Source organism: Ambystoma mexicanum, chromosome 12 (assembly GCF_040938575.1).
Source record: "Ambystoma mexicanum isolate Mex_15411 chromosome 12, UKY_AmexF1_1, whole genome shotgun sequence".
In the NCBI taxonomy this organism is placed as follows: domain Eukaryota; kingdom Metazoa; phylum Chordata; class Amphibia; order Caudata; family Ambystomatidae; genus Ambystoma; species Ambystoma mexicanum.
The window spans coordinates 800,464,023-800,487,344 of NC_090936.1; the positions used below are offsets into that span (position 1 = coordinate 800,464,023).

A 23,322-nucleotide genomic window follows, 5' to 3' on the forward strand; every position below is an offset into this window, starting at 1 on the left:
CGGTGTCCCAAAATGGTTGCAATTACACAAAATGGGGGTGTTCTGTCTGAGAACGTTGTTTGTATTGTTTGTTGTCAGGTGGAAAGTGTTCTACGAACCCTCCTTTTGTCCGCTGATAGTACAATTTCCTAAGGGCCTCACCCGACTTTTTGTCCACTAAAGAAACGATAAATCAGGCTGGTGTGCACCGACATTATGTGATAATCCTATGACTGGCGCTATTGACCTGGCTGACTTGCTTTTGCGACACTAAATCATATCTCCCACCCCTAAGCCTGACATTATGAAAGCATTCATATTCCCCGCCTCTCTCCGTGACGTTACAGGGTGCGTCATCAAACGCGCCCAGTCGTCTCCAGTCCTACGCGACTTTACACACAACCCGGAAGACAGCAAACATTATGTCACAACACAGCGCGCCACAATTCGGAATATGAAACTGTGATTTAAAAGCAAACGGCAAGGTTGTAAATTTTGTAAAGTACATTTATTTGACATCAAATGTTTAGAGAATATTCAGCAATTTGCATTTGTCTTTGTTGTCGATCTGCAAAAGTTCATGTTGAGCCACACGATGTTCCTTTGCGGTACAGAGGGTGTTAGATCAGCTTAGAACACAGTGCGCCACAATTCGGAATATGAAACTGTGGTTTAAAAGTAAACAGCAGGATTGTACATTTGGGAAAGGTCATTTATTTCACATTAAATGTTTTGTGAATATTCAGCGATTTGCAATTGTCTCTGCTGTCGATCAGCAAAAGTTTATTTTGAGCCACACGCTGTTCCTTTGAGGTAGATAGGCTTTTAATTTATGATAAAAGCAGTAAATGGTCGCACTGATAATCGGAAGGTTGCTCCAAAAACGAGGCATTAGACCACCATAATGGTTGGTATGTTGCTTCTAACCGCTAGTACTGCGTAAGGGCATATTGGTCCTTGGCGATTGTCCCATAAAATGGTGAGGGTCATGAAGTTGCTTACATGGAGCTGCACCTGGCAGTTGAAAAATCCATCCGCTGGAGTCTGAAAATCGTGACATTGGCAAAATGGGGCAACAAACCCGTTTTAAAAAACACAAATTAGCTCACCAGCCGATCTTTATTAAAAAATATTCATTTTATTTATTGGGGCGTGAAACTATTTGCTAGCGAAGATAGTGCAACGGAGTATGTTAATAATAAAATAATATTTTCGCATTTATATAGCTCTAAGAACCGTCAGGTATCTCAGCGCTGCTTATTACCCACGGTGTGTGGTGCTCATTTATCGACCACGGAAGGATGAAAGGCTGAGTTTGGCCGTGCCGGGATTCGAACCTGTGTTAGCAAGCTGTGCACGGATGTCAAAGCGAGCACTCTACTCGCTGTACACTTGACCGGCTACAGTGAAGTGGCACAGCGAGTAGAGCGCTTGACCGGCTAGAGACCGGTTACATTATTTCTATTAACCCACCCTGTGTCGTCTGCCTTTTTCAGCGCCCTCCAAACGACAGGGGATCAATTTGGCGGTGATAGTGCGCGGTAGAAACCGATATGCCACATTGAATGAACAAGTACAACTTGACCGGGCTTTAATGCAACGCTATTGTTATTATATTCCGGTATAAAATAATCTAAAGGGTTACTTACATTATAATTGCATTTTCCATTGTCCAAGTGTAGTGCAGTCCCAAAATACGACTCCGCGTGTGCCAACGATCTTTCTCAACGTGATATAATATACAAAAGTGGTTTCGTTTCAGAAATTTCATCTTTATCGTGTCTTACGTTTTTGCTACACTTCTTCAAAAGAAGTCTTTCAGCACAATCTCTGTCTGTCAAGGTAAAAAAAAAATAGAACCTTATACTGGGAGTCGTGGGCCTCTCCGGGCTGCGAGAAAAAAATGGAAGCAGCTGACCTTCACTGTGAACAAGCATAAATGCTTACTTTGCAACATTCTGTGTAAAGTCATCTGTGAGAACTTGCTGTTTACACTACATCTTTGTATATTGTTTGCATGCTAATAAAAAAAGTTTAAGGGACGTTATGGTTCCAAGTAAAGCCGAGAAACCCCTGAAATTCGCCAGTTATGGTAAGCTAAGCAACCATAACTCGCACCACCACCGTGCACTGCTAAAACCAACACCCAGGACATCAAAGATGACATTGCAAATGTCATTGATGACATCACTGATGACATCACATGTGCATTTACTTTTCATGAAATTTGTGTACTAGGTATTTTTATTATAATGTTGCGAAAAAAGTGTCAAGGATCATTGCAATAAATATCATACCGTAATTAGTGCTTTCAACGATGCATTGCTATAAATAGCATTGTATTATCGGGTTCTATCTAGTATACTGAGCTACTAATGGAGAAACATAGCATTGTGTGCAGCGTACAAGATGAAAGTATATTTGTAATGTTAATATGTTGAATAATTAAATGATAATTGTCCTGAAATGTTCGAAAATAAACAAAATGGGGGTGTTCTGAGGACGTTCTTCGTATTGTGTGACTGCTTAGCTGTATGCAATGAGGGAATGGCACAGAGAGTAAAGTGGAAATGGTAGAAGGGGTGTCGAAGAGTTACGTGGTCGCTGGACACTGCGGCTGTCCGTGGACAGGGCGTGCTACATCTGGGGTGTTCCAGCAAATCCAACATCGAAAGAAGACTGTACGGATTAGCTAATCAGATGTCGAGGTTGTGGATTTGTGTTGAAAGAGACGGTGTGTGGTGAAGATGGCAGAAGTAGAGAAAGTCAGGGTGTTGGTGCTTGGAGATATGTTTGTGCATGGTTTACAACAGTACGCTTGATGCAGGTATGTTGAAAAGAACTTTGATGTGAAAGGAGTGGAGGTGGTGTGGAGCACTGTGCCTGATTGCAATGTACAGGGAATTGTACAGGTTTGTGAGGATATGGCCACGATGAACAGTCCGCATGTAGTAGTTTTGCACTATGGTGCTTTCCATTTGGGCAACGTCGGTGCCCCTACTTTGTTGGCTGATTTGGAACGCTTGGTTCAAGCCGTAATGAAGATCCTTCCAAATGCCAAAGTAATTTTTTCTGGATTACTACCTAGGGCAATATGGGACAATAGTTCAGTTTTTTGTCCTCAGCAAAACATTGCTAGGTGTGTCATCAACCGAAGCATGTGTGCCTTCATGCTTAGAGCTGGTATATTCTTCTGTAATAATGAGAATATTGATGCCAGTAATACTGTTAATTTTAAAGAAGATGGCATCTCTTTATCTTTTACGGGAAATGCCTTTCTATTTTGGAATGTAAGGGTTGCTTTGGAGAAGGTTATGTGAGGAGTTTAGGAGTAAAGTAAGAAACAAAACAAGAAAAAAATACAAAATAATAGGTGTCTGTCAAGCAACTGTAAAAAACCAAAAAAGGGCTCTTTTCAGAGCCAACTTCAAAGGGGAAATGGGGCACACTATTTAAATTTACATTCACCAAGCTCAGATTGTCGATATGTCCGCGGACATCAAAATCACTACGTGGGGGTTCAGTATGTTCTATGTTACATGTATATGAAGTCAGGAATATTATGGTTAAGTTGTGCTACTAAAAACCTATGAAATTCAGTGAAAAAACTTTGTTAAAGGGATGTTATGGATAAGTTGCGCTACTAAAAACCTATGAAATTCAGTGGAAAAAACTTTGTTAAAAGGACATTATGGTTAAGTTGCGCTACTAAAAACCTATGAAATTCAGTGAAAAAACTTTGTTAAAGGGACGTTATGGTTCAAAGTAAAACCGAAAAACCCCTGAAATTCGGCAGTTATGGTAAGATAAGCAACCATAACTCGCGCCACCGTGCACTGCTAACACTAACACCCAGGACATCAAAGATGACATCACAAATGTCATTGATGACATCAATGATGACAGCACATGTGCATTTACTTTTCATGAAAACTCTGTACAAGGGATTCTTATAATGCTGACCAAAAACTGTCAAGGATCATTGGGATAAATATCATGAGCTAATTGGTGCACTAAGCAATGCATTGATATAAATAGCATTCTATTATGAAGTTCTATCCATTATATTAAGCTACTTATGCAGAAACATAGGCAGTGTGTGCAGCATACATGATGAAGGTGTAATATTCATAATCTTGCCATGTTGAATAGTGAAATGATAACTGCTTTCTTAGTAGAGTTTTGCATATTGTGAAGGTACCGTAATTGGCACCAAGGTCCCTTTGCAGGTCCAATCCTTAACGGCTGGTAAAACCAGCCGTTGAGGTGGGAACCCGCAAAGGGACCTTGTAATCAGGCGCTAATGGACTACCGGTAATCCCTTAGCGCCAGGGTCGTAATGAGGCCCCTTGACTGTTACTGAGCAAAAACATGTGGCCTAGATATGTCAGTAAAGGAAAAAAAGGGGGAGCCAGACATGTGATGTCATCAATGACATTTGTGATGTCATCTTTGATGTCCTTTCGGTTTTACTTTGAACCATAACGTCCCTTTAACAATGTTTTTTTCACTGAATATATATATTTGCATGTTTAAAAAATCAGTTTACACAAACACTAGTATGTGTTTAATTCTCTCCTCTCACAGCAGTAATCAAGCCAGAGCCCCTTAGAGGGAGCTGGAGCTTGTTACTACCAGAGAGCACGGAATAAAAACACCCGCTAATCCTAATACAACAAACACTTTTCATAAACATCTGAAAAGTGTATGTTTACTGTATAAGGAAAGCATTCATAAGGCTGCCTGTCATATGAAGGTGTGAACAAGGCAAACATGTCATGTTTATTTAATAGGGTTTATTTGCCTTGCTCTTAGAAATAGCCTCCTGTGGTCCAGTGGAGAAGTACTAGCCCCTTCAACCACTCAACCCAAGTACGGATAACTGCCTGTCTTTTTTATGGTGTGTCAAATGTTGTTAAAATATAATATTGGATGCCCCGGGAAAAAAAGAACAGGCTGGCACTCTGGTCTAGCAGTTCAAGGGGCTAGCCCTTCACCACTGGACCCCAGGAGTCCATGGTAATTGCATTGCCCTTTGCCGTTTTGTTGTACAGCATGGCAAAGAGCACTGTGAATTTCAGTGTGAAAGCAGGTAAGGAAATATAGACCACACACATTCCTAAAGGACTTGTGTGGTCTAGTTCCTTAGCTGCTTTTACAGTGCTCTTTTGCTGTGCTGTATGACAGCACAGCAAAGAGTACTGTGATTTCCAGGGACTTGTGTGGGCCAGTGGTTAAGGGTTAACCCCTTCAACAGCTAGACCTGAGTTCACATGCCAGCCTTTTTTTTTTTTTCTTTTTCCGGTGCATCAAAAATGTATTTCTTTTTTTTCAGCAAAATTTGATGCACCATAGAAGTGACAGGCGGGATACGGACTTGGGTTGCCTGTTTGAAAGGGATAGCCCTTCACCACTGGACCACAAGAGTCAATTTCCAAGAGCAAGGCACACACACACTGTAAAGTAAACAGGACCTGTTTACCTTGTTCACATGTTCACAGGACAGGCAGTCTTATGAATGGCATCCTAATACAGTAAAGGAACACTTTTCTGAATATTTTTTGTTTGTTGGATTGGGATTGGCAGTCATAGAACTGCCTGCCCTGTGAACATGTGTTTTAATTCTCTGCTCTCCAGCAGTAACACACTACAGCTCCTGCTGGATTACTGTTGTGAGAGCAGAGAATTTAAGAAACGCATGATGGTTTTTCTGCATACACAATGGATACCTTTAAGTCAAACCTTAGAGGCACATTTGCAGCAAATATTTCATAGGAACTTTTTTGAAAAAAAAAATGCAATATCATTTTTTAATTATAGCCAATATTTTAAGATGCCAACATTCTTGAGAGAACTTCCCATTTAATGCCACACAACTCTGATGAATTGTAGAGCAGGGCAATTTGAGGTTTCCGACTAGGTCAGTGGTATGCAACCATTGGATCTGCAAATGGTTTGGATTATTTCTCCTATCAACCATAGCAGGTATAATCAATGGTAGGGGGTTATGGAAGTTGTAGTACAAAACATCTGGAGAGTTAAAGGCTACATGCCCCGCCTTTGGTTGGCTGACACCAGCATGGTGACTCCAGAGGGCGGTAGTTTGTCCCGCCATACTTTCACCTATTCCAAAATGGGTTTTAGGTTGCATCATCGAAGTGATACTTTGTGATAATTCACCTCAATGAATTTACTTCTACTGTTTTTCTTTTAATGGGGTTCTGCCCCATTCCTCCTACCCAACCCCTTCCCTTAACACACTGTAGTGCTTACTCCAAAACAAACGCACCTAAATTACTTCCCACAAAGTAAATGCATTGAAGTGAATTACCACAAAGCATTTCACGTTGATAAAACAACTGTATACCCCAATATTATATTTATTCTGGGGGGAGTATACATCATTTAGCATGTCCCACTCACAATAACCAATGCGAATTCTCTAATACATTGGTGAAAATAGGTTTTTAACAAGATTGTTTCACTACAACAGATGAAACGAAAAATTAAGTTTGTGTTTGCCAAATGTGACTGCTGCACAGTTTCAAAGAATGAACTAGTTCAATATCTGATAATAAAAAAAAAAGTTAAACTGCAATCCTCTTTCTACAGGTATCTAAGCTAGCAGGTGTGCTGGTGAAGCATGGTGTGAGAAAAGGGGACCGCGTCGTCATCTACATGCCCATGATCCCACAGGCAATGTACACAATGCTGGCTTGTGCAAGGATTGGGGCTATTCACAGCCTTATTTTTGGAGGCTTTGCATCCAAAGAACTAGCCGTCCGGATTGATCATGTGAAGGTAAGAAAAGCATATTTTCATTTTTTTCTTCCGGAGCTTGATAAAGTACAAACATGCTACACTGTTGGTGCTATTTAGGCAAAAGGGAGTAAAAGGGGGTGGTTACTGGATGAAAATGTTTTTGATGGATAGCCTTACTGGGATGCCAGGATCATGTCCTAGATTTCTTGAGCCGAGTCTTAGAAAGGGGTGAAAAGTGGCCTTTTGGGGGAGTTAATGCATTTATGTGTTGATACTTGACATGCTGCTAAAACAATGAAAGTACCACTTTAAAATGCACTTGAACTTATCTTGCCAGTGAATGCTTTGGGCAAATCTCCAGATCTGACTTGTAACAATAGAATTCCTTGGCCTGTAACCATTTTACCAAGGTTGGGTTTCGCTGTTATCATTGTGCACTTGCCCAATTTTGCATACGTTTTCCCACTGGGGAACTGGCTGTTCAGGTGGAATGATGACCCAAAAGAATTGTTCTTGTGATGTCGGACAAGAGAATCATGGAGCATTTATTTTTCTTCTACATCTGTCACGTGCATCCTAGAAGAGTATTGATAAGATGATAAAAAGGTGCCTACCAATTAACCGTAATATTTTTACAAATTCTGAAGTATTTTGAAGTTGAGATGTAGATTTTCGCTATCTCCTATGTTTCCGGAAACATGGTTACTGGCATTTTGGAGACACTGGCCAAGTTGAGCTTAGATACAAGGTTTGTTGTGTTACTTTTGATAATCATGTGCACTAGAAACGGAAAAGGAAAGATGGGGAACAGCTTGCGTGCATCATAGTGAGAGATATTCCAATTGGAAGGGAAGGAGGAAAATGGGATAATAGGGAAGATGAAAGATCTGTGCTACTAAACAGCACACAGATTTAGGTGTAGGGACAACGATTTGGAGATGCATATTAATAGTATGCATTCGAAATATAAAGTTCTTCATCAGGTACAAGGGTCATTTTGATGGGTGCAGCAGTCCCATGTCTGGGTGATTTACAAAGGCATGATATAGTACTAAGTAGTACTAAGTACAAGAAGCAACCTGGTGCTGAAGAGGAAACCGAAAGTAGTAAATGGGCATGACCGATCTTACGTGTGTTTTCAGTATTTAGAGAACGATACAAATACGCAGCCCGTGGTGACAGCATCTGGGGATAATTGAAATTTAGTGACTAGTGAGTGCTGCAAAAAAAGTTAGTGGAAGAGAGTAGTCAGTTGGACAGTGCCCACTGAAAGAAGTGAAGAGAAGGTGAGTAGAGGCAGGGCACTGCAAACCAATGAGCTCTGATCTTCCCTCGCGAAGTTGTTCTCAGTTCAATTCTTATTGTTTATTTTTCCCCATCTTTGTCCCATCTGCAGAACTCCCTGCCAATCTTTTTGCTGGGCTGTGTAATTTACACTTCAAAATCATCCAATAAACTGAACATGCAAAAAGGTCAGAGTTGTCAGATTCTGAATGAACAATATGTCAGATAGGACAAAAACATTAAGTTTGTAATGCATCAGGACAGATAGACACATTGGAATTGGCTATGCATGGTCAATGCAGTGGACAAAAAGAGACAGAGATATCAAATGTCTCTCATAGGACCAGGAATCAGATCCACGAGAGTAAGGGATAATGTAATGGAATTTGGTTTTAAACATGGACAAATGTGGTGTCTGTCAGATGGGCGACCGTTCTCTTTTGATGCATCACATGGCAGGGAGAGTAGCTAGAAAACCAAATCTAGAATACTAAAGAAAGTAGGTTGACATGAGGAATTCAGTAACAGTTCATGTATAAACATTAAAGACCAATAGACCTTGGCAGAGGATCTTTGGAGAAACATCAAGAGGATAGTGTACTCGAGATGGTGTTGGAATGTTACCAGGTTGCTTGGGATTGTGCTGACACCAGGCTACATGGTTTTCTGGTGTCGGAGCCACAAGCAGGGTGGAGGGGTGTATGTTAACCTTTATATGGGGTGCTCGAACACAGTAAAGAGTGGCGTGCTGGAACATCCCACCTTTTCAAGTGGGTTCATCCCGGTATGCCAAGCAGAGGACCTGAGCCATTCTAAATTAGGAACATTTATTTGTGTTGCTGTACATTTTGACTGCCGAATGCCAACCTGATAGGCCAGTGAGATGTGTGTTGGAGACAATGGGCAAGGAGATCCAATGTTATGGTGAAGTACAAGGACAGCAGTAGTAGATATGGATAAATACAACACATTCTGCAAGAAGGCTGCTAAGAAGTGCTGGGACAAAGAAATGGAAACCAACATAATCGAAGTGAATGGTCAGCAGAAGTACAATGAATGAATGGGTATGATTGGGTTGGTGCTACCTCTTCCTGCTGGCGCCTTGTTAATTTTCAGAATATCTACAAGTACAAATGATTCACTATTCTTTGAAAGTTTAGGACACCATTTTTTTTCGACTTATGATTTTGTTCAATGGGCTCTACTGTGGATTTACCTGTGCCAGATATACAGCCCTCGGAATGTCTAGGCTGCATCACTGAACGACTATTGGGTTCAGAAATGTCACTCTATTGTCTACTGCCAAAGCACAGTACCAAAATATGTGAGCTTTATGTTAACGTTGTGCCCTCTTCCTAACCAGGCCAGTGATCCTCTCCTTTCACTGATGGCCAACTAGGAAACCTGAACCCCTTGCAGTGGTAACATATTGAAATTCACCTAAAACAATTCAAAACTGAATGTTGAACTGGAGGAGAAACATAAAAAGGCAGCAGAGAAAATTCACCTATGCAATTTCAGCAACAAAATAAAAAATTGAAAAAGAACAAAAGGAAAGATTAAACAGCAGAAGCAATAGCGGGGATTCACCTAGGGAATGTCAAACTCAAAAAAGGAAAAGAGAAGAAATATGAAAAAGTAGCTGAGAAAATGCATCCACACAAGTGGTGCAAGCAGAGGCCCAAAATCCCACCAAGAAACATGAACTCCCTGCTGTGGAAAAGTATACAAATTTGCATTAAACTAGGGTCTGCAATTTGTGGCTCTCCAGAACTGTTGAACTATGACTCTGATAATCCCTCTGATAATCCCTCACTATTGACTCTGTTGGCTAGGTCTGATGCTAGTTGTAATCCAAGACTTCCAGAGAGCAAATGTTTGCAGACCCTGACATAGAAAATGAACCCACACCACTCGCACAAAAAAGAGGAAAAAGATACATAAGCAGCAGAAAAAATTGACATACACCATTTTCCACACATAAACCTGCAAATTGCACACATACTCAGTCTGTCTTGGTGCAGTCCCCTGCCGACAAATTGCACATGTTACTAAGACTTTGTTGGCATTCTCACCCGTCTACAAAATTCATGTGTGCCTTACATTGCTATATCACCCTGTCCCCACCTACAAGATGAAAGTTGGGTTTCCAGTACTTTGGCCTTCCAATGGTTTGCTGTTGTGTCCCACCACCCACAAAGGGTGTGCCGCTGCATCTCTCAAAATTGTATCCTAATTCCTTTGCTCAACCTAGACCCTATTATCTAATTACTACTACTGCGATCTACACTACAACTACCCTGTGCCACTAATCCCTTTTCCTAAATACTGGCTGTAGTTTGTTGGTCCCTGGGTTGCGGGCCGACCCGGTAATGGCGCGCGCCACGCTGCGTCTCAAATAGATGGATCCTCCGTGCTCTTGAACACGTCTTTATTTCTTTGCCTTCTGGAACAAACTAACTCTATCCCCCGCCCCACACCCTGTCACTTCCCTCCCCGCCTCCCACCCCACCCCCGTGCCCCGGAACGTAACTGTCAACATGAAATCCCCCCAAAGTAAACGGGTGCCGCGCAGGCCACTAACATTAACTGAAACAGGGACTGATCAGCCCATTTCTTCAATGAGTCGGCGAGGTCTGTTCCTTGCTCTGAGGTTTGGGGTTGACAGTCTCTGGGAGACCCCTTTCCTCTGATAGTTCTCTGTCCTTTGCACCAGATGTGTCGGCATCTTTGAGATCTCCTTGATACGGTTTGTCTGACAAATATTCATCCATCCACTCCTCTCGGCGGCTCATTCTCTGCTTTGGCTATTTCCCACTTTGAACAACTTTCAAGCTGATTTAACCACCCTCTCCGTTAATCTTCTAGCCGCTGCAACACCCAATTGTACTTCCTTTAATGTTCTGTGCTCTCTAATCACTTTAAGGCTTAGCCAGCCACCAATCTGACAATTGCCTGCCTGTTCATCATCTTTTTTAGCCAACCGCTGCTACAGAATTGCATCAAATTGTTGGAACCAGTCAAGCCAGCTCACTGCTGCAGTTGAATCACTGCATCAAGATCCATTTGAGAAGTCAAACTGCGATGATCTACACACTGCCTGTTTTCTAAGTTTCTTGGTGCCTCAAACTGATTGCTATTTATTGAAATGCACCGTTTCTGTCTTCCATGAAACCGGCTTGACTGTGTTGATGCTACCATGACCACAGGAAAAGAACCAAGAAGCAGTGGTTGAAGTGAGTGGGAACGGTCGGTAACTGTGCGGCTATTTATAATTTTTTTTACTGTTTACAGCTCCACTACTTTTTGCATTCATGTTCTTTGTGAAGTTAAATCACACTTCTCCCTTTATCACCGGATATCAGTTACAGCTAAACTGAAATCTGTTTCAACTCGATTAGCTGTCAACCAGCATGACTGCAACCCTGGAAAAATGTGTTGCACGTTGCTCCCTTCCTTCCTACCCTGTCCCACGCCAGAGTCACAGTTCCACAACTTTTCTGGTACACGTCTATCACTGCCAAGAAGCCCGCTCAAACATTGTTGGTTCCCAAGAAAAGGATTTCAAGGTGTACAGAGTGATCCATCCTGTGGCCTTGTTTAGGGGAACCTAGTTACATACAATGCCCCCACTCCTTATCTGTTTAAAAGACATATACTTGCTAAAAAGACATTTATCTGCACACTCTTATCTTCATAACGAGAGTGCCCCTTTCAACCAAAAGTCTGCATATGCTGCGTATTGTTAGTGTTTTAAATGTGTGTCTGTCATTTTAGTTGATTATAATTTTGTATTTTTATAGGAACTTGATCAGACACTTCTTTTATTTTGGTATTGCACTAATATTGTTGTTTTGGATGCTTCCTTGCTGACTATAGCCTTCCCTCGGCCTGTGGAACCTTAAAAGGAGGTGTAAAATTCATGATGTGTCTGTTTCATATTTCTAATTGAGAACACTGCTGGTTTAGTAGTAGTGTGAGGATTAATGGGAGTTTAGAAGGCACTAATAATCCCTGTTCTCCCTCAGAGCAGCAGTAATTCCATCACAGTAGCACTAAATGTTTTGGAGAAATAGGACTTAAAGATTAAGGTGGCAGTGGAAGAAAGCTGTTTTTAGAAGTATTGCAAATTGATGGGGTCCTTGGTTCAATTATAAGACCATTCTAGCTAAATGGGGGCTTGTGCTGAATCAATTCCTCTAATATAATAATCCATGTACCAATACAACTATATTCAATTCTTATCCATCAATCCAGTCATGCAACCACATTCACCCGCTCAGCAAGCCATCCCTTATACAAATGTTTTCACCTATTCTTCCATCTATAAAGCCATATTCACACACCCGTCCGTCCATTCGTTCATTCATCCAACCAAATTCACCCATTGAACAGATCATTCAATCATATTCACTAGTGCCAACATTTTTACCCATTCATCCAACCGTTAATCCATCCACCTACCTATACAATCATCTTCACACAACACTTGCAAAAAAAGTCACATCTATTAGCTTTGGCAGTGCGTATTTTATGTAATGCATGGTAGGTCTCATTGGCTGTGAAAAGGGAAATTAAACCAATGACTGTCACTTCTTTTCTGTGATGAATCCTGAGATGTCGTAACTTCTCCTGCAGAGGAGATCCCCTTACCATGAGGCCAGTGGGGGAGGCTGTTACCCGATGGTCCCTGTGGGGGGTGGGATTCAGCGGGAGGATCTTGTGGGAAAAGACCTCTCCTTTGTCCAAAGGAGAAAATCTTGATAGAACATGGTATACCCACCCTCCAACCAGGCCCTTTGCCCCCCTTCACTCCTTAAGCCCCACATCCATCACAAAATCTTACATTGAGAGCAGGCCCATGTACTTCTGTAACATATGTGAGAATGACATAACCACATTTACTGAGACGAAGAAGATTGTTGAGAACCCTGAGGGTTTGCCTGACCCAAGTACTGGGATGTGGTGGACTGTAGGAGGAATAAGGACTCACTGCAATAAAAATAAAACTGAAGAAGGGCAACTAGTCTTCAGCTCACGACGAACCTTGGAGTTTCTAATCATAGCCAGAGAAGAACCAGGTGGAGCGGCAGACGCGAGCAACCGTGAGTCCAGAGGAGGTCAAACTAGAAGCGACCTCCCCAACAGTCCTGACAAACAGTCGGTGAGGCGACCATGTCAAGGTGGACCCGATAGCCTGGTGACAGCAACCAGACCGCTAATCAGAGAAGCCGAGTGCAGGCCCAAGCAGCCGACCGACTGAGAGAGAAGGAACGCTGGTGCTGCAATCGAGACGCCCGATACCTGTGAGAACTGGCGTGCAACCCAATCCCATTGACAGGTACAGAAAGGTTTGGGAGGTCCAGTAGGGATGCAAGGCAGGTGGCGAGAGGGTATTGCATCTGAGGAACACTTCCTCAGCCCAGTGGGCTAATGAAAACCACTGGCCACCAGAGAAGGGTGTCAGACACAAATGAGTCATTGGAGAAGGGAAAAACCATTGACTACCCAAGAGGGGTCTGGTACCCATATCAGAATCCTCTTACAAGTCATCTTTCTCCTAGCAGTACTTGGCAAGAGAGGAAACCAAGTGGGCTAAAAAATTAGAGAAACAGGGGTCTGGGACCCAAATTAAGAAGCAAGGCATCTTCCTTGTGGCAGTACTTTGCGATAGAATAAGCCAAGTGGGGACGAACCAAAGAGTGAGAAAAAACGGGGTCTGGGAACCAAATAAAGAACCAAGGTATCTTCCTCATGCTCATACTTGTCAGGAGAGTGAACCAAGTGGGCCAAACCAAAGAGAGAGAGAGAAACAAGGGTCTGGACCTGAAATCTGAAAGTAACACAAGTCATCTTCCTCGTTTCAGTATTTGGTAGAGGGGATATGTGAGAAACCAAAGGGTGCCTTAACCGCTGGTCCTCAGGGTCATGTCATCCAGGTGGCCAGGACACGGCCATCGCTTTTGGATCCAGTTCCTGGGGGTGGATCAGTGCAGGAGGAATACCTGGGTGAGGGGCCTTCGGGAGTGGGGGTGAGACCACTAGTGACAAGATGCGGTATTCCACCCTTTCTCGTATCCATGATCCCCCTATTTTACAGGATTATGTGCTTTCCCAACCCCCAGACCCCCTTTCCACACAAACAATGGGACGAGGAAGAGGGTGACTGAGAGTAATAATGCTAATTCTTACACATCGCATTGGATGTGTCCCCAATAATTGGGTCAGGCAAAATCAGGCACTTGACTCTTAAGTGCATTCATCCGATACCAATTAGCTCTCCTCACACGGATAAAGGGCGGAACATAAAGACACACTCTGAGGTAGGTGGTACACTAGTAAGAGCAGAAATTCCAGGACGACGGTGAACCTACTGGAGCAGAGCAATGGACTGAGGGACGAGAGCCACGGATGGAGAACACCAGGAGTTCCCTGCAGGAGGTTGTTCCCCCCAAAAGGCCCTAAAAAGATACGTGGAGAAGGCAGAGTCCCAAACAAGAAGGCTGCATTGTGTTTCAAGCTCACCAGCAACCCTCCCTGGTGAATGGAAGCATTGGGGAGACGAGGTCAAGCCTGTGGCACTAACCTTTACTTGTAAACTGGAAGACAGTAAAGACAAGAAAGAGTCACATACAGCCGCTGAGTTCGCATGCGACATGAGAGACCAGTGTGTGCTAAAGAAAGATTGAAGTGGCAACCTTATATCTCTCAGACTTTGCAGGTAAACTAGATGGCTCACAAATACTTTCACCCGCCTCCTCTTCCTCCTCACCTGTGGACACTTCATCTGATGATCCTTCAGTGGATATTTCTCTTCTTTCTCGCCAGGTGTTATCAGGCTTTTCTTTGTAGCTCTTAGGATGAGCTCTTCTGGAAGCCACCCTGCCTTATAGCGATCTGCCCAGCAGTGGGGGCCTCCAGTGAGTCCACCCCACAATCAGGGAAAAGCCTCACTGAAAAACCCTGAATTGGACCTGCTGACGATGGTATCTTGAATCCCAGATCGTTCCGGTTTTCTTTCCTTTTCTTTTATGATAGCAGGAACTACAACTCCCAAGATGCACTGGAAGAATGTGGGATGGATGGATAGTGAGTTCTCTGGCCACGGTATCTTGAGAGGCAGCAGCAAAGGATTAGAAGGTCCGGAAGGTAGGTATACTGTAGCACACCAGAGTCGGGGATGACAATGAACTCTGTGTAGCAAGTAAATTGCAGAAACTTGGGAGAAGAACTGATACCGGACCACAGCACCCAAGGCGGTTACCAAATCACAGCGCAACACGAAGGCCAACACAGTGCTGTCCCTCCTGTGTTTCAAAGGAAACACAGGAGGGACAGCCCTGAGGGTAGCAGGATATGGAGACAGAGGGAAAGGGAGAAAGGAAGGGGGAACAAAGGAGGGGCAAGAAGGATGTGACAGCATGAAAGCACGGAACACTCGAACAGCGTGTAAACCCAGAGGAAAACGCAGGGTTGCATCGCATCGAGTGATTCTTCCGACGCTCATTTAAACACGTCATTCTCAAGGGAAAATAAAAAATAGAGCACTGCATTTGCTTTCATGGAAGCGGAGATGGCTCAACACTTCCTCCATTGCTCCCATAACTTCCAGGGATGACGATTCATGACAATATCACACAAATTGAAGGCTGCCCACGTGTCGATGAGACGTAAAGCAAGGCAGACCTGCAAATGAACTTTGAATTAATGATACTTGTAAAGTCAGCGATACTGTGTAACGGAGTGGTCCGGCAAACGGATGTAGCCCATTCAAAAGTCTCAGTGAAAGGGCAAAATGTTTGTAGCGATAAAGTGACAAAATTGTAAAAGCAAAGTGATTGAAATTGACCAAGAGAAAAAGGGAAAGTAAACTGTGAATGTTGAACTTTGGTACCGTGAACTACCCAGACCAGAAAGCACTGGGGCAAATGACAAAGGAGTGCGAGTTGGAAGCTGGAAAGTTGAAGTGGCCCTGCCGAGGTCTAAATAAACAAAGTCACGCACATTCAAAAGTCTTCGACATCAGGAAACGGTCCGAGCCCGACAGAGGGAGACTGAAGGTGTAATAAGTTAGGGGAAGGTAACCCCTAAAGGAGGTGAATTAAGCTTGGGGGAGGGACCCCTGGAAGTGTTTTTGTTTTGCCTTGAGGTCTGAGCCCAACAGAGGGGGACCGGCGTGAACTTTTTTTGTGAACTGTGTTTTGAAAATTGTAATGCAAGACTTTAACGTGTAAGGCCAGGTGCGCTTCGATCCATGTCTTGAGCTGCCTCTATGTTAAGAGCCAGAGCGTGTTATCTGCCTATAGGGACTGCCTTACACCATGCTGTCCAACGTTGGGAGGAAAGGTGACTCAGCCACATTTACTCCTTGTATTTGAACACAGACGTTCCTTTGCATACATATTCTCCTTTTCACACTTTTGTACAAGATATTGGGCAGGTGTTAGGTTTTTGTTAGTGTAGGCCATTTTGATTTGACAGACTCAACTAGGACTGTTTTATTTATTATTTGATGGTTGAAACTACTCCCATCTTCGCTATAGGGTAGAGTAGGAGTTTCTACAGCCCCATTGAAACTTCAATAAATGTTTTACAAATTGTACCTTTTTGTGTCGGTATCTCTAAGGGAGGCATGGTATCACACGTACGACAAAGTGAGTCCAATCAATGAAGAGGAGAAGCTGGGGTTGTGGAACCTTCTTACATTTGAGAACTGCGTGTTTGAAGCCATGTGAGATGTAGACCAGGGGATGGGAGTAATTCCCCCTGGCGGTTCTAACATGAAGCCAGGGCCAAGAAGCCTGGGGAAGGGAGTCATTCCCCTATCCCAAACGGCATACCGGGCCAGGAGCGAGGCATTCTCTTGGCCAACTCCAAAGGACACACGACTCTTTGATCACTGTACGAAGGGAGTCACTCCCCTTGGTGGTGTTGAACTGTGAAACCAAAGTAAAAGAGAGGCCAGGGGAAGGGAGTCCTACCCCCTGGTTGTATCAAACTCTGAAGCCAAGATACCAGGAGAAGGGAGTCATTTGCCTGGTAACCAGAGTAATAAAGACTCTGAGACAGAGTGTTAAGAGTGGCAGTGGGTCTGCCAAACAGAAGTTCTTGAACTTGGCGTTTTGTGTTTGAACCCAATTTTGACCCGGGCAAGGGAGTCATTCATCTAAGAAGTCAAAACTTAGAAGTGAACTTCTATCGGCAGTCCAGAAGAAGGGAGACATTCTTCTGGACCAAGAACGTCTACTTTATCTCTAGATTAGATTTAAGAGTTAGGCACACAAGTAGGATTTTTAACCCAGGATGGTGGACTATTTATTTACACTGATATTCTGACAGAACTCTTAGTGTTTTAGTTGAGGCAAGGAAACCCCTCTCAGAGTTAGGGAAAGTTATATTTTCTCTTTACTTTCTTGACCAATAAAAGTCTATAGCAATCACCTGGGTGTCAGTCTCCTCCTTCCGCACCCTTACATTTCCGAATATTAAATGAATTCTAAAGACTTCAGTAAGGAGCTCAATTAACTACTTATACTGTGCAAGAATAGCATAAAGCTGGCATGGGCCATTATTAAATTGTACAGAAATACCCATACACTTGTTATGGGAATAACAAAAAGAGAACGTTGGGCACTTATTCATATTCTGCTGTGATTTAATGGCAGTAATCATTGAGCTCGTAGCATCTTAGTGCATGCCACTAGAAGGTGTAGGAAATATGCAAAAGAGCTCTTAGTAAATCAATTCCTAAGAAAAGTCTAAGCATGATTTTAATTAGACTGAAGAGGAAGGGTGTGCCGTCTGGCATCGAGTGGGTTGATGCAGTCTCAAATGAAAATGAATAATTACATTATTGCTGGATTATGCAGTGCAACAGTAGTCATTTATTTATATGGATTTATAAAACGATTTCCCCAAAGCACTGTACAATTGTAACAAAAGGCAGTCAACATGAAATGGATTAGGAGGAAGATAAATGATATGCTTTCAGAATAGAGTGAAAGGAAGCAAGAGGTGGTGGAGAAGGAAGAGGTGGAGTTTGAGCATGCCACAGCTTAGGATCAAGTAGAGAAAATGAGTGGGAACAGGTCTGAGCACAGGGGGCTTGAGCATAGGCCATAAGTAAATGTGAAGAGGAATGAGGTATGCTAGGGAGACACAAGGACTTGTAAACATGTAAAGACATAAGTGATGGTTTGGGAGCGGTTTTTTAGATAGAATGAATGTCACTCTGTGTTAGGGAGAATTCTCTGTTTAGGCTGAATTTCCTAACCTAGTGAGTCCCCCAGCAGCTTTGCTGGATTTCTGGAGTTTGTTTTTTTCTCCTGCCAAGAGTGAGACTCTTTTTCTCCCACTCTTGGACATGATTTATGGTGTTCCTTTGACTGTTAATGTGTTTCATGGGCTATGGGGTTCTTTACTCCATAGGGTCTCATGTGTTTTTACTATGTGTGTTACACAGCACCCTCCGTGCAGTGACACAGGGGTGTCATTGTGACACCCCACCATAGACTCCATACCCTGGGACTGACTACTGTCTCCCAGGGCATGTAAAGTCACCATTGGCTTTACAAGTCCCAAATTATGAACAGAAACCAGTACAAACCATCATATTGTGGACGTACTGGTCGGGGCAATTCGATTGCCCCGGGGTCTGTTAGTCGAGGGGGCACGTCTCCGTCCCCACTGATCGAGTTTTGGCTGGTGGCAGTGGATACTACTTTTTATATTCGACCGCGAATATATCTCTATGGGATTTTCCCATTGTTCGAGGCTACCAACTTTAATTATTTAATTGTCATAGCCTCGAACATACCGCCGGTTTATTTATTTAATATTAATTCGCCGGTTTGTATTTTTTGCCAGGAATCGATTCTAAAATGGCGTTTGTGTTCTCTTCTGTGACTCCAACCCAAGTCGAGCCCTTTGTTCCACTTTTTGGCGGGCTTCTCCACAGAAGCCTCCAAAAGTGGTGCCACTCTGTCTGGGTACCACAGGGGGTGCGGGAGGGGGTTTAGGCACCCTGGTCTGAGTTACCTTGGTAACTCAAGTCGCACTCTTGTGTGATTGGCCCAAGTGGTGAGCCGGCCGGCTCACCACTTAGCATGTTTGATTGATAGCTAGGCTGAGTGAATGGGGGTGTGCTGCATAAAAGCAGGGCTTTTGTGACTGGAACTTCAGAAGTCGCCACAGGACTTGAGAATCCGACAAGGGAGAAGCTGAGCCGACCTGCTACGATGACACCACCGGTGGAGCCCTGCGGAAACGACTCACCACTTCCCGACGACAGAGAAGATCTCCCGGCTGGAGAGTCTTCTTCCCCTGACTGGTGGGCACAACCAGTTTACCTTCTTTCCTCGCATCCCAGGACATCTTGTGGTCGAATTGCCCATGCCAAGCACCCCGGCAACCGGATAGCCACTTACCACTGGACCGCAAATAAAAGGACCGCTCCTTTTTAACTGAGAACTCCGCGGCTGGTTTCTTCCCTGGCAGTGCAACAGACTCCTGTCTTCCTCCCTGACGAGACCCTCTCTTCCCTGGACGAAGCACCGACTTGCATCCGCTGCCAGGAACAACTGCCCCCGCTGGAGTATTCTCACCACTTTAAGGTACCGTGTCCGCCAGGCCTCCCTTTTTAAAGATTGCTACAAGGTAATAATAATCCCTTAACCTTCTGGACTGGGCTGGCCGCCTTGACCATCTAAATGGTCCCTTTCTTTTGGTCCAACTCTTTCTGAACCTTTTGGAGACTTTTGTGCACTTTTCTACCGTGTGACCTTGGACACATTTAGTTCTGATCCTCTTAAAGTGGATCCGGCTTTTTGAACTCTAACTTCACGGTTTGACTCTACCTTCCTCTCTTGCTGTGTTCTTTTGAAAGTGTTGGGATCTGTTTCAATTTATGCTCTGCCTTTCTCTCCCTTTTAAACCGAATTATTAGAGTGCCATCTGCGTTAAGCGCTCACCGCTGTCTGAAAATAAGTGGGGCTTTACTTAAGACTTGTCTAATATTCTTTTAAGAGAGTGTATATCTTTTAGTGACTGTGTTTTTGAACTGCTTAATGTTAGTACCTGTGTGTTTTATTAGATGTGGTTTTAAATAAATAATGATATCTCTTTTACACCAAGCTCTGGTCAGTGTTTGCTTGTTCTACTGTGTTCTTGTGACCTATTGTGAATACTCTGTATACTGCCTAACTCTTCTTGAGGGAAGTCTGACTGCTCAGCCACAGCTACCAAGTGAATCTGTGTGGTACAGACTGCTACCAAGTGGGTTTACTGCCAAACACCTGTAGTCTTAAATCTTTTGCAGTGGTCCCAGAGGGAACTGCACAGGTTTCTGCCTAACACTCTGAAGCTGTACGATCGAGATCTATATTATATAATCTTTCTAATGGAGGGGTGATGATATACCATGTTCAAAGCAGTGAATGTGTCTAAAGGACCAAAGCCTCAAACTATCTCAACAAATCATCTAGGACACTTGAAAGTGTAGTGTCTGTGCTCATTCCTCGCTAGGGACAAACTTGCTGTTGATGTAGGACCTTCCCACAACAAGTCTTGCATTTGTGAGACAACTGCTTTTTCTCATTGCTTCGCTACATAAGGGAGCTACGATATTTAATGGAAATTCAAAGTCAAGATAGGCAGAAATGTCAGGACTATAAGTGATTTCAACCCGGCACTCCACCTAAGTCAATGCCTAGCGTGTGATGCACAGTTGGAACCCTTAATTATATATTTTTGTCTAAGTTCTTTTATTTCTGAATGATGTACCCTTATATCACGCCCCTCTCTTTGAATGCCCCCGGTCTCACTGAACCAGGAAGCAGGCTGTTTTGCAAAGTTAAAATATTTGTTTTATGAATTTGAAGAAGATATATATATATATCACTATTAATATTTATACAATGATCACCATTGGGTGATGTCACAACAATCAACAATCTCTTTAATCAGAATGAGTATGGATAAGAAAATAATGCAAGAATAGAATAATACTTGATATGGATAAGAAAACAATACAATGTCACTTTTTCCCGCTGTACACTACTCAATCCCCCCTAATATGCAAGATGAAGAGATGGAAGGAGAGAACACAGGTTTCAGGAATGAACAATCCCAACCAATGCAGTTTCAATCCCAATTCCCGCCAGCAAGCATAGAGAGAAACAGGAATGATTTCAAAACCGGTCAAATGCTTTTTAATGTGGCTTGTAATGAATGGGAAAAACACTGAAAAATGACTTTAATTGTCTACATTGGATTCAAAACTAGTGGGAGCCGCTTTGTATAGTTTCAGGGAAACACTAGCAATGATGATTGAATAACAAGCAGATTCAAAACTGAATTCTGAGGTTGGATTCAAAGAATAGCTGTTTTACACATGATGAAATTTAGCCCAATGCGAATTTGTGGCAAACTTTTCAGCGCACGAGAAACACGATTACAGAAAAACTACAAGGAGGTGGAATGACACTTAAATTTCGTTTCTAGCATGTACGGTACTGAAGTTATGAAGGTTTTAGTAGAGGTCGATTTTTCTCAGAAAGAGTCAAGATTTACAAATGAAAGATGCGCTTTTGAAATTACAAACAGGAATTTCTTCACACTAGGGAGGCTATGAAGATACAAGATACCCAACCGGATAGCCACCAGATCAGCAGAGCCTCTGTTCTGACTTTTGCCAGCCGCGACAATTGTCTTTCTTCAGCCAATATATTAGCACAAAGATGATATTATCACTACTATTATCAAAGGACTGTATGGATGAGGGAAAGATTCAGGAAAAACAAGAGATTCTAAAATGCAGTTCTGGATATGATGGAATGATTTGGATAAGATTACTTAAGGATAAGATACTGGCTATGGACAATTTTATGCTAGTCCACCGGACAGGATTCAGGCGCTTGGTTCTGCACGGTCTCTGGACTGGATTTGATGGGTTGGTTCTGGGTTACAGCTATCTGGTTACAGCTCTGCTCTACCGGTTTGGATCTCTGGGTTCTAGCAAGAGTTCTTGGCAAGAAACGGAAACAGCACAGCCCGGCTGTTCTATTGGTTTTGTTGTGTTCCCCTTGGAAGTCTAGGGTTAAAATCAGGTTTCAAGATTTTAAAGGCCAGCTGAGAAGGGTTCAGCTTTGGAAGTGGGCCTTCGGCTTTCAAAGTTCTGGAGCCTAAGATCTGGGTTTTCCTGCAGAGCACTTCGCCAGTAAATCAGTTGATGGGTGAATCTGTGTGTCTCTAGGTCCCAAACTGTCCCTATTTATGTATTTCCCTAAGGGGTGGGTAGGCTAAATTATACTAGGCACACCCTCTAGGAATCCTATTGGTTAGGGTCTGTCGTCCTCTCCTGATTTGAGAAGGAACACCTGGTTTCATGATGATGTGGCATTTTACAATCCAGGGAGTACCTCCCCTTTGTTTCAGTACATAAAATCTATTTTTCACATAAATCATATTTACAATATCACCAACTTGCTAATAATACATATTCACATCACAGATTTAGTAGAGCACGTATCCGTCCGAGTCAGTGAGAGCTTTGTTTCAAAATTGACAGTTTTTCGCACTTTAGGTTGGGTACCCAGTGTCAGATCTGCCCACATTTTTCTCCATACATGCGCATAATCCTGTGAAGTTTCATTTTTCGAGCATTATCACAATTGCTACAACATCAACATTTTGGTAGTCCTGTCTCTGAATATCGCACAGAGTTCAGAGTAGTCTCAAACTGTGAGCAGAATTTTCATATTAACAACCTATAAATTACAGATTTTTACAGGTTTTGCACAGTTCTGAGTCTTTTTCCAAAAAGATATTTTCTACAGTTTCAGATAGACAAATTTGTCTGGTTCCGTCTCCATGGTTTTCTGGGTCCAGAGCAGTCCAGGGCTCTCTTCTAGCTGGCAGTTGGTTTCTGTTGTCACCTGAATTTGCATTCCCTATCAGTCCAGGAAGCCTATTGTCTCTCCCAGAGAAGCAGAGCAAATTCCCCTCCTTTTTTTCATTAGTATCTAAATGATAGTTCCTGGGCAGAGAGCAAAAGGAAGGCGCCCTTGTTTGGGGCAAACTGTGTAATGTGCCTTTGAAGTCCTGTGTGGCCTCAGTTCACTTGAAAACATGTTGTTTAAAATTGTCTTTTGCTAAACTAAATCTTACATTTTCAACAATTATGCACACAGATATCTAATTAGTCTTTTTAAAACATAGAGATTTCATTTTAGCAACCTATATCGCTTTTGATGGCAAGTCTCTTCTTTTTCACAATTTGATCTTAATGTACAAGGTTAA

General features: G+C 42.9%; 1 protein-coding gene across 1 annotated transcript in view; it reads left to right on the plus strand.

Moving 5' to 3' along the window:
• ACSS3 (acyl-CoA synthetase short chain family member 3) overlaps positions 1-23,322 on the plus strand; it is a 1,135,158-nt gene that overhangs the window by 289,390 nt on the left and 822,446 nt on the right. Inside the window, exon 3 of the mRNA XM_069629310.1 lies at positions 6,592-6,780. Coding sequence (XP_069485411.1) covers positions 6,592-6,780 — 189 coding nt within the window. The remainder of the gene's footprint in view (positions 1-6,591; positions 6,781-23,322) is intronic.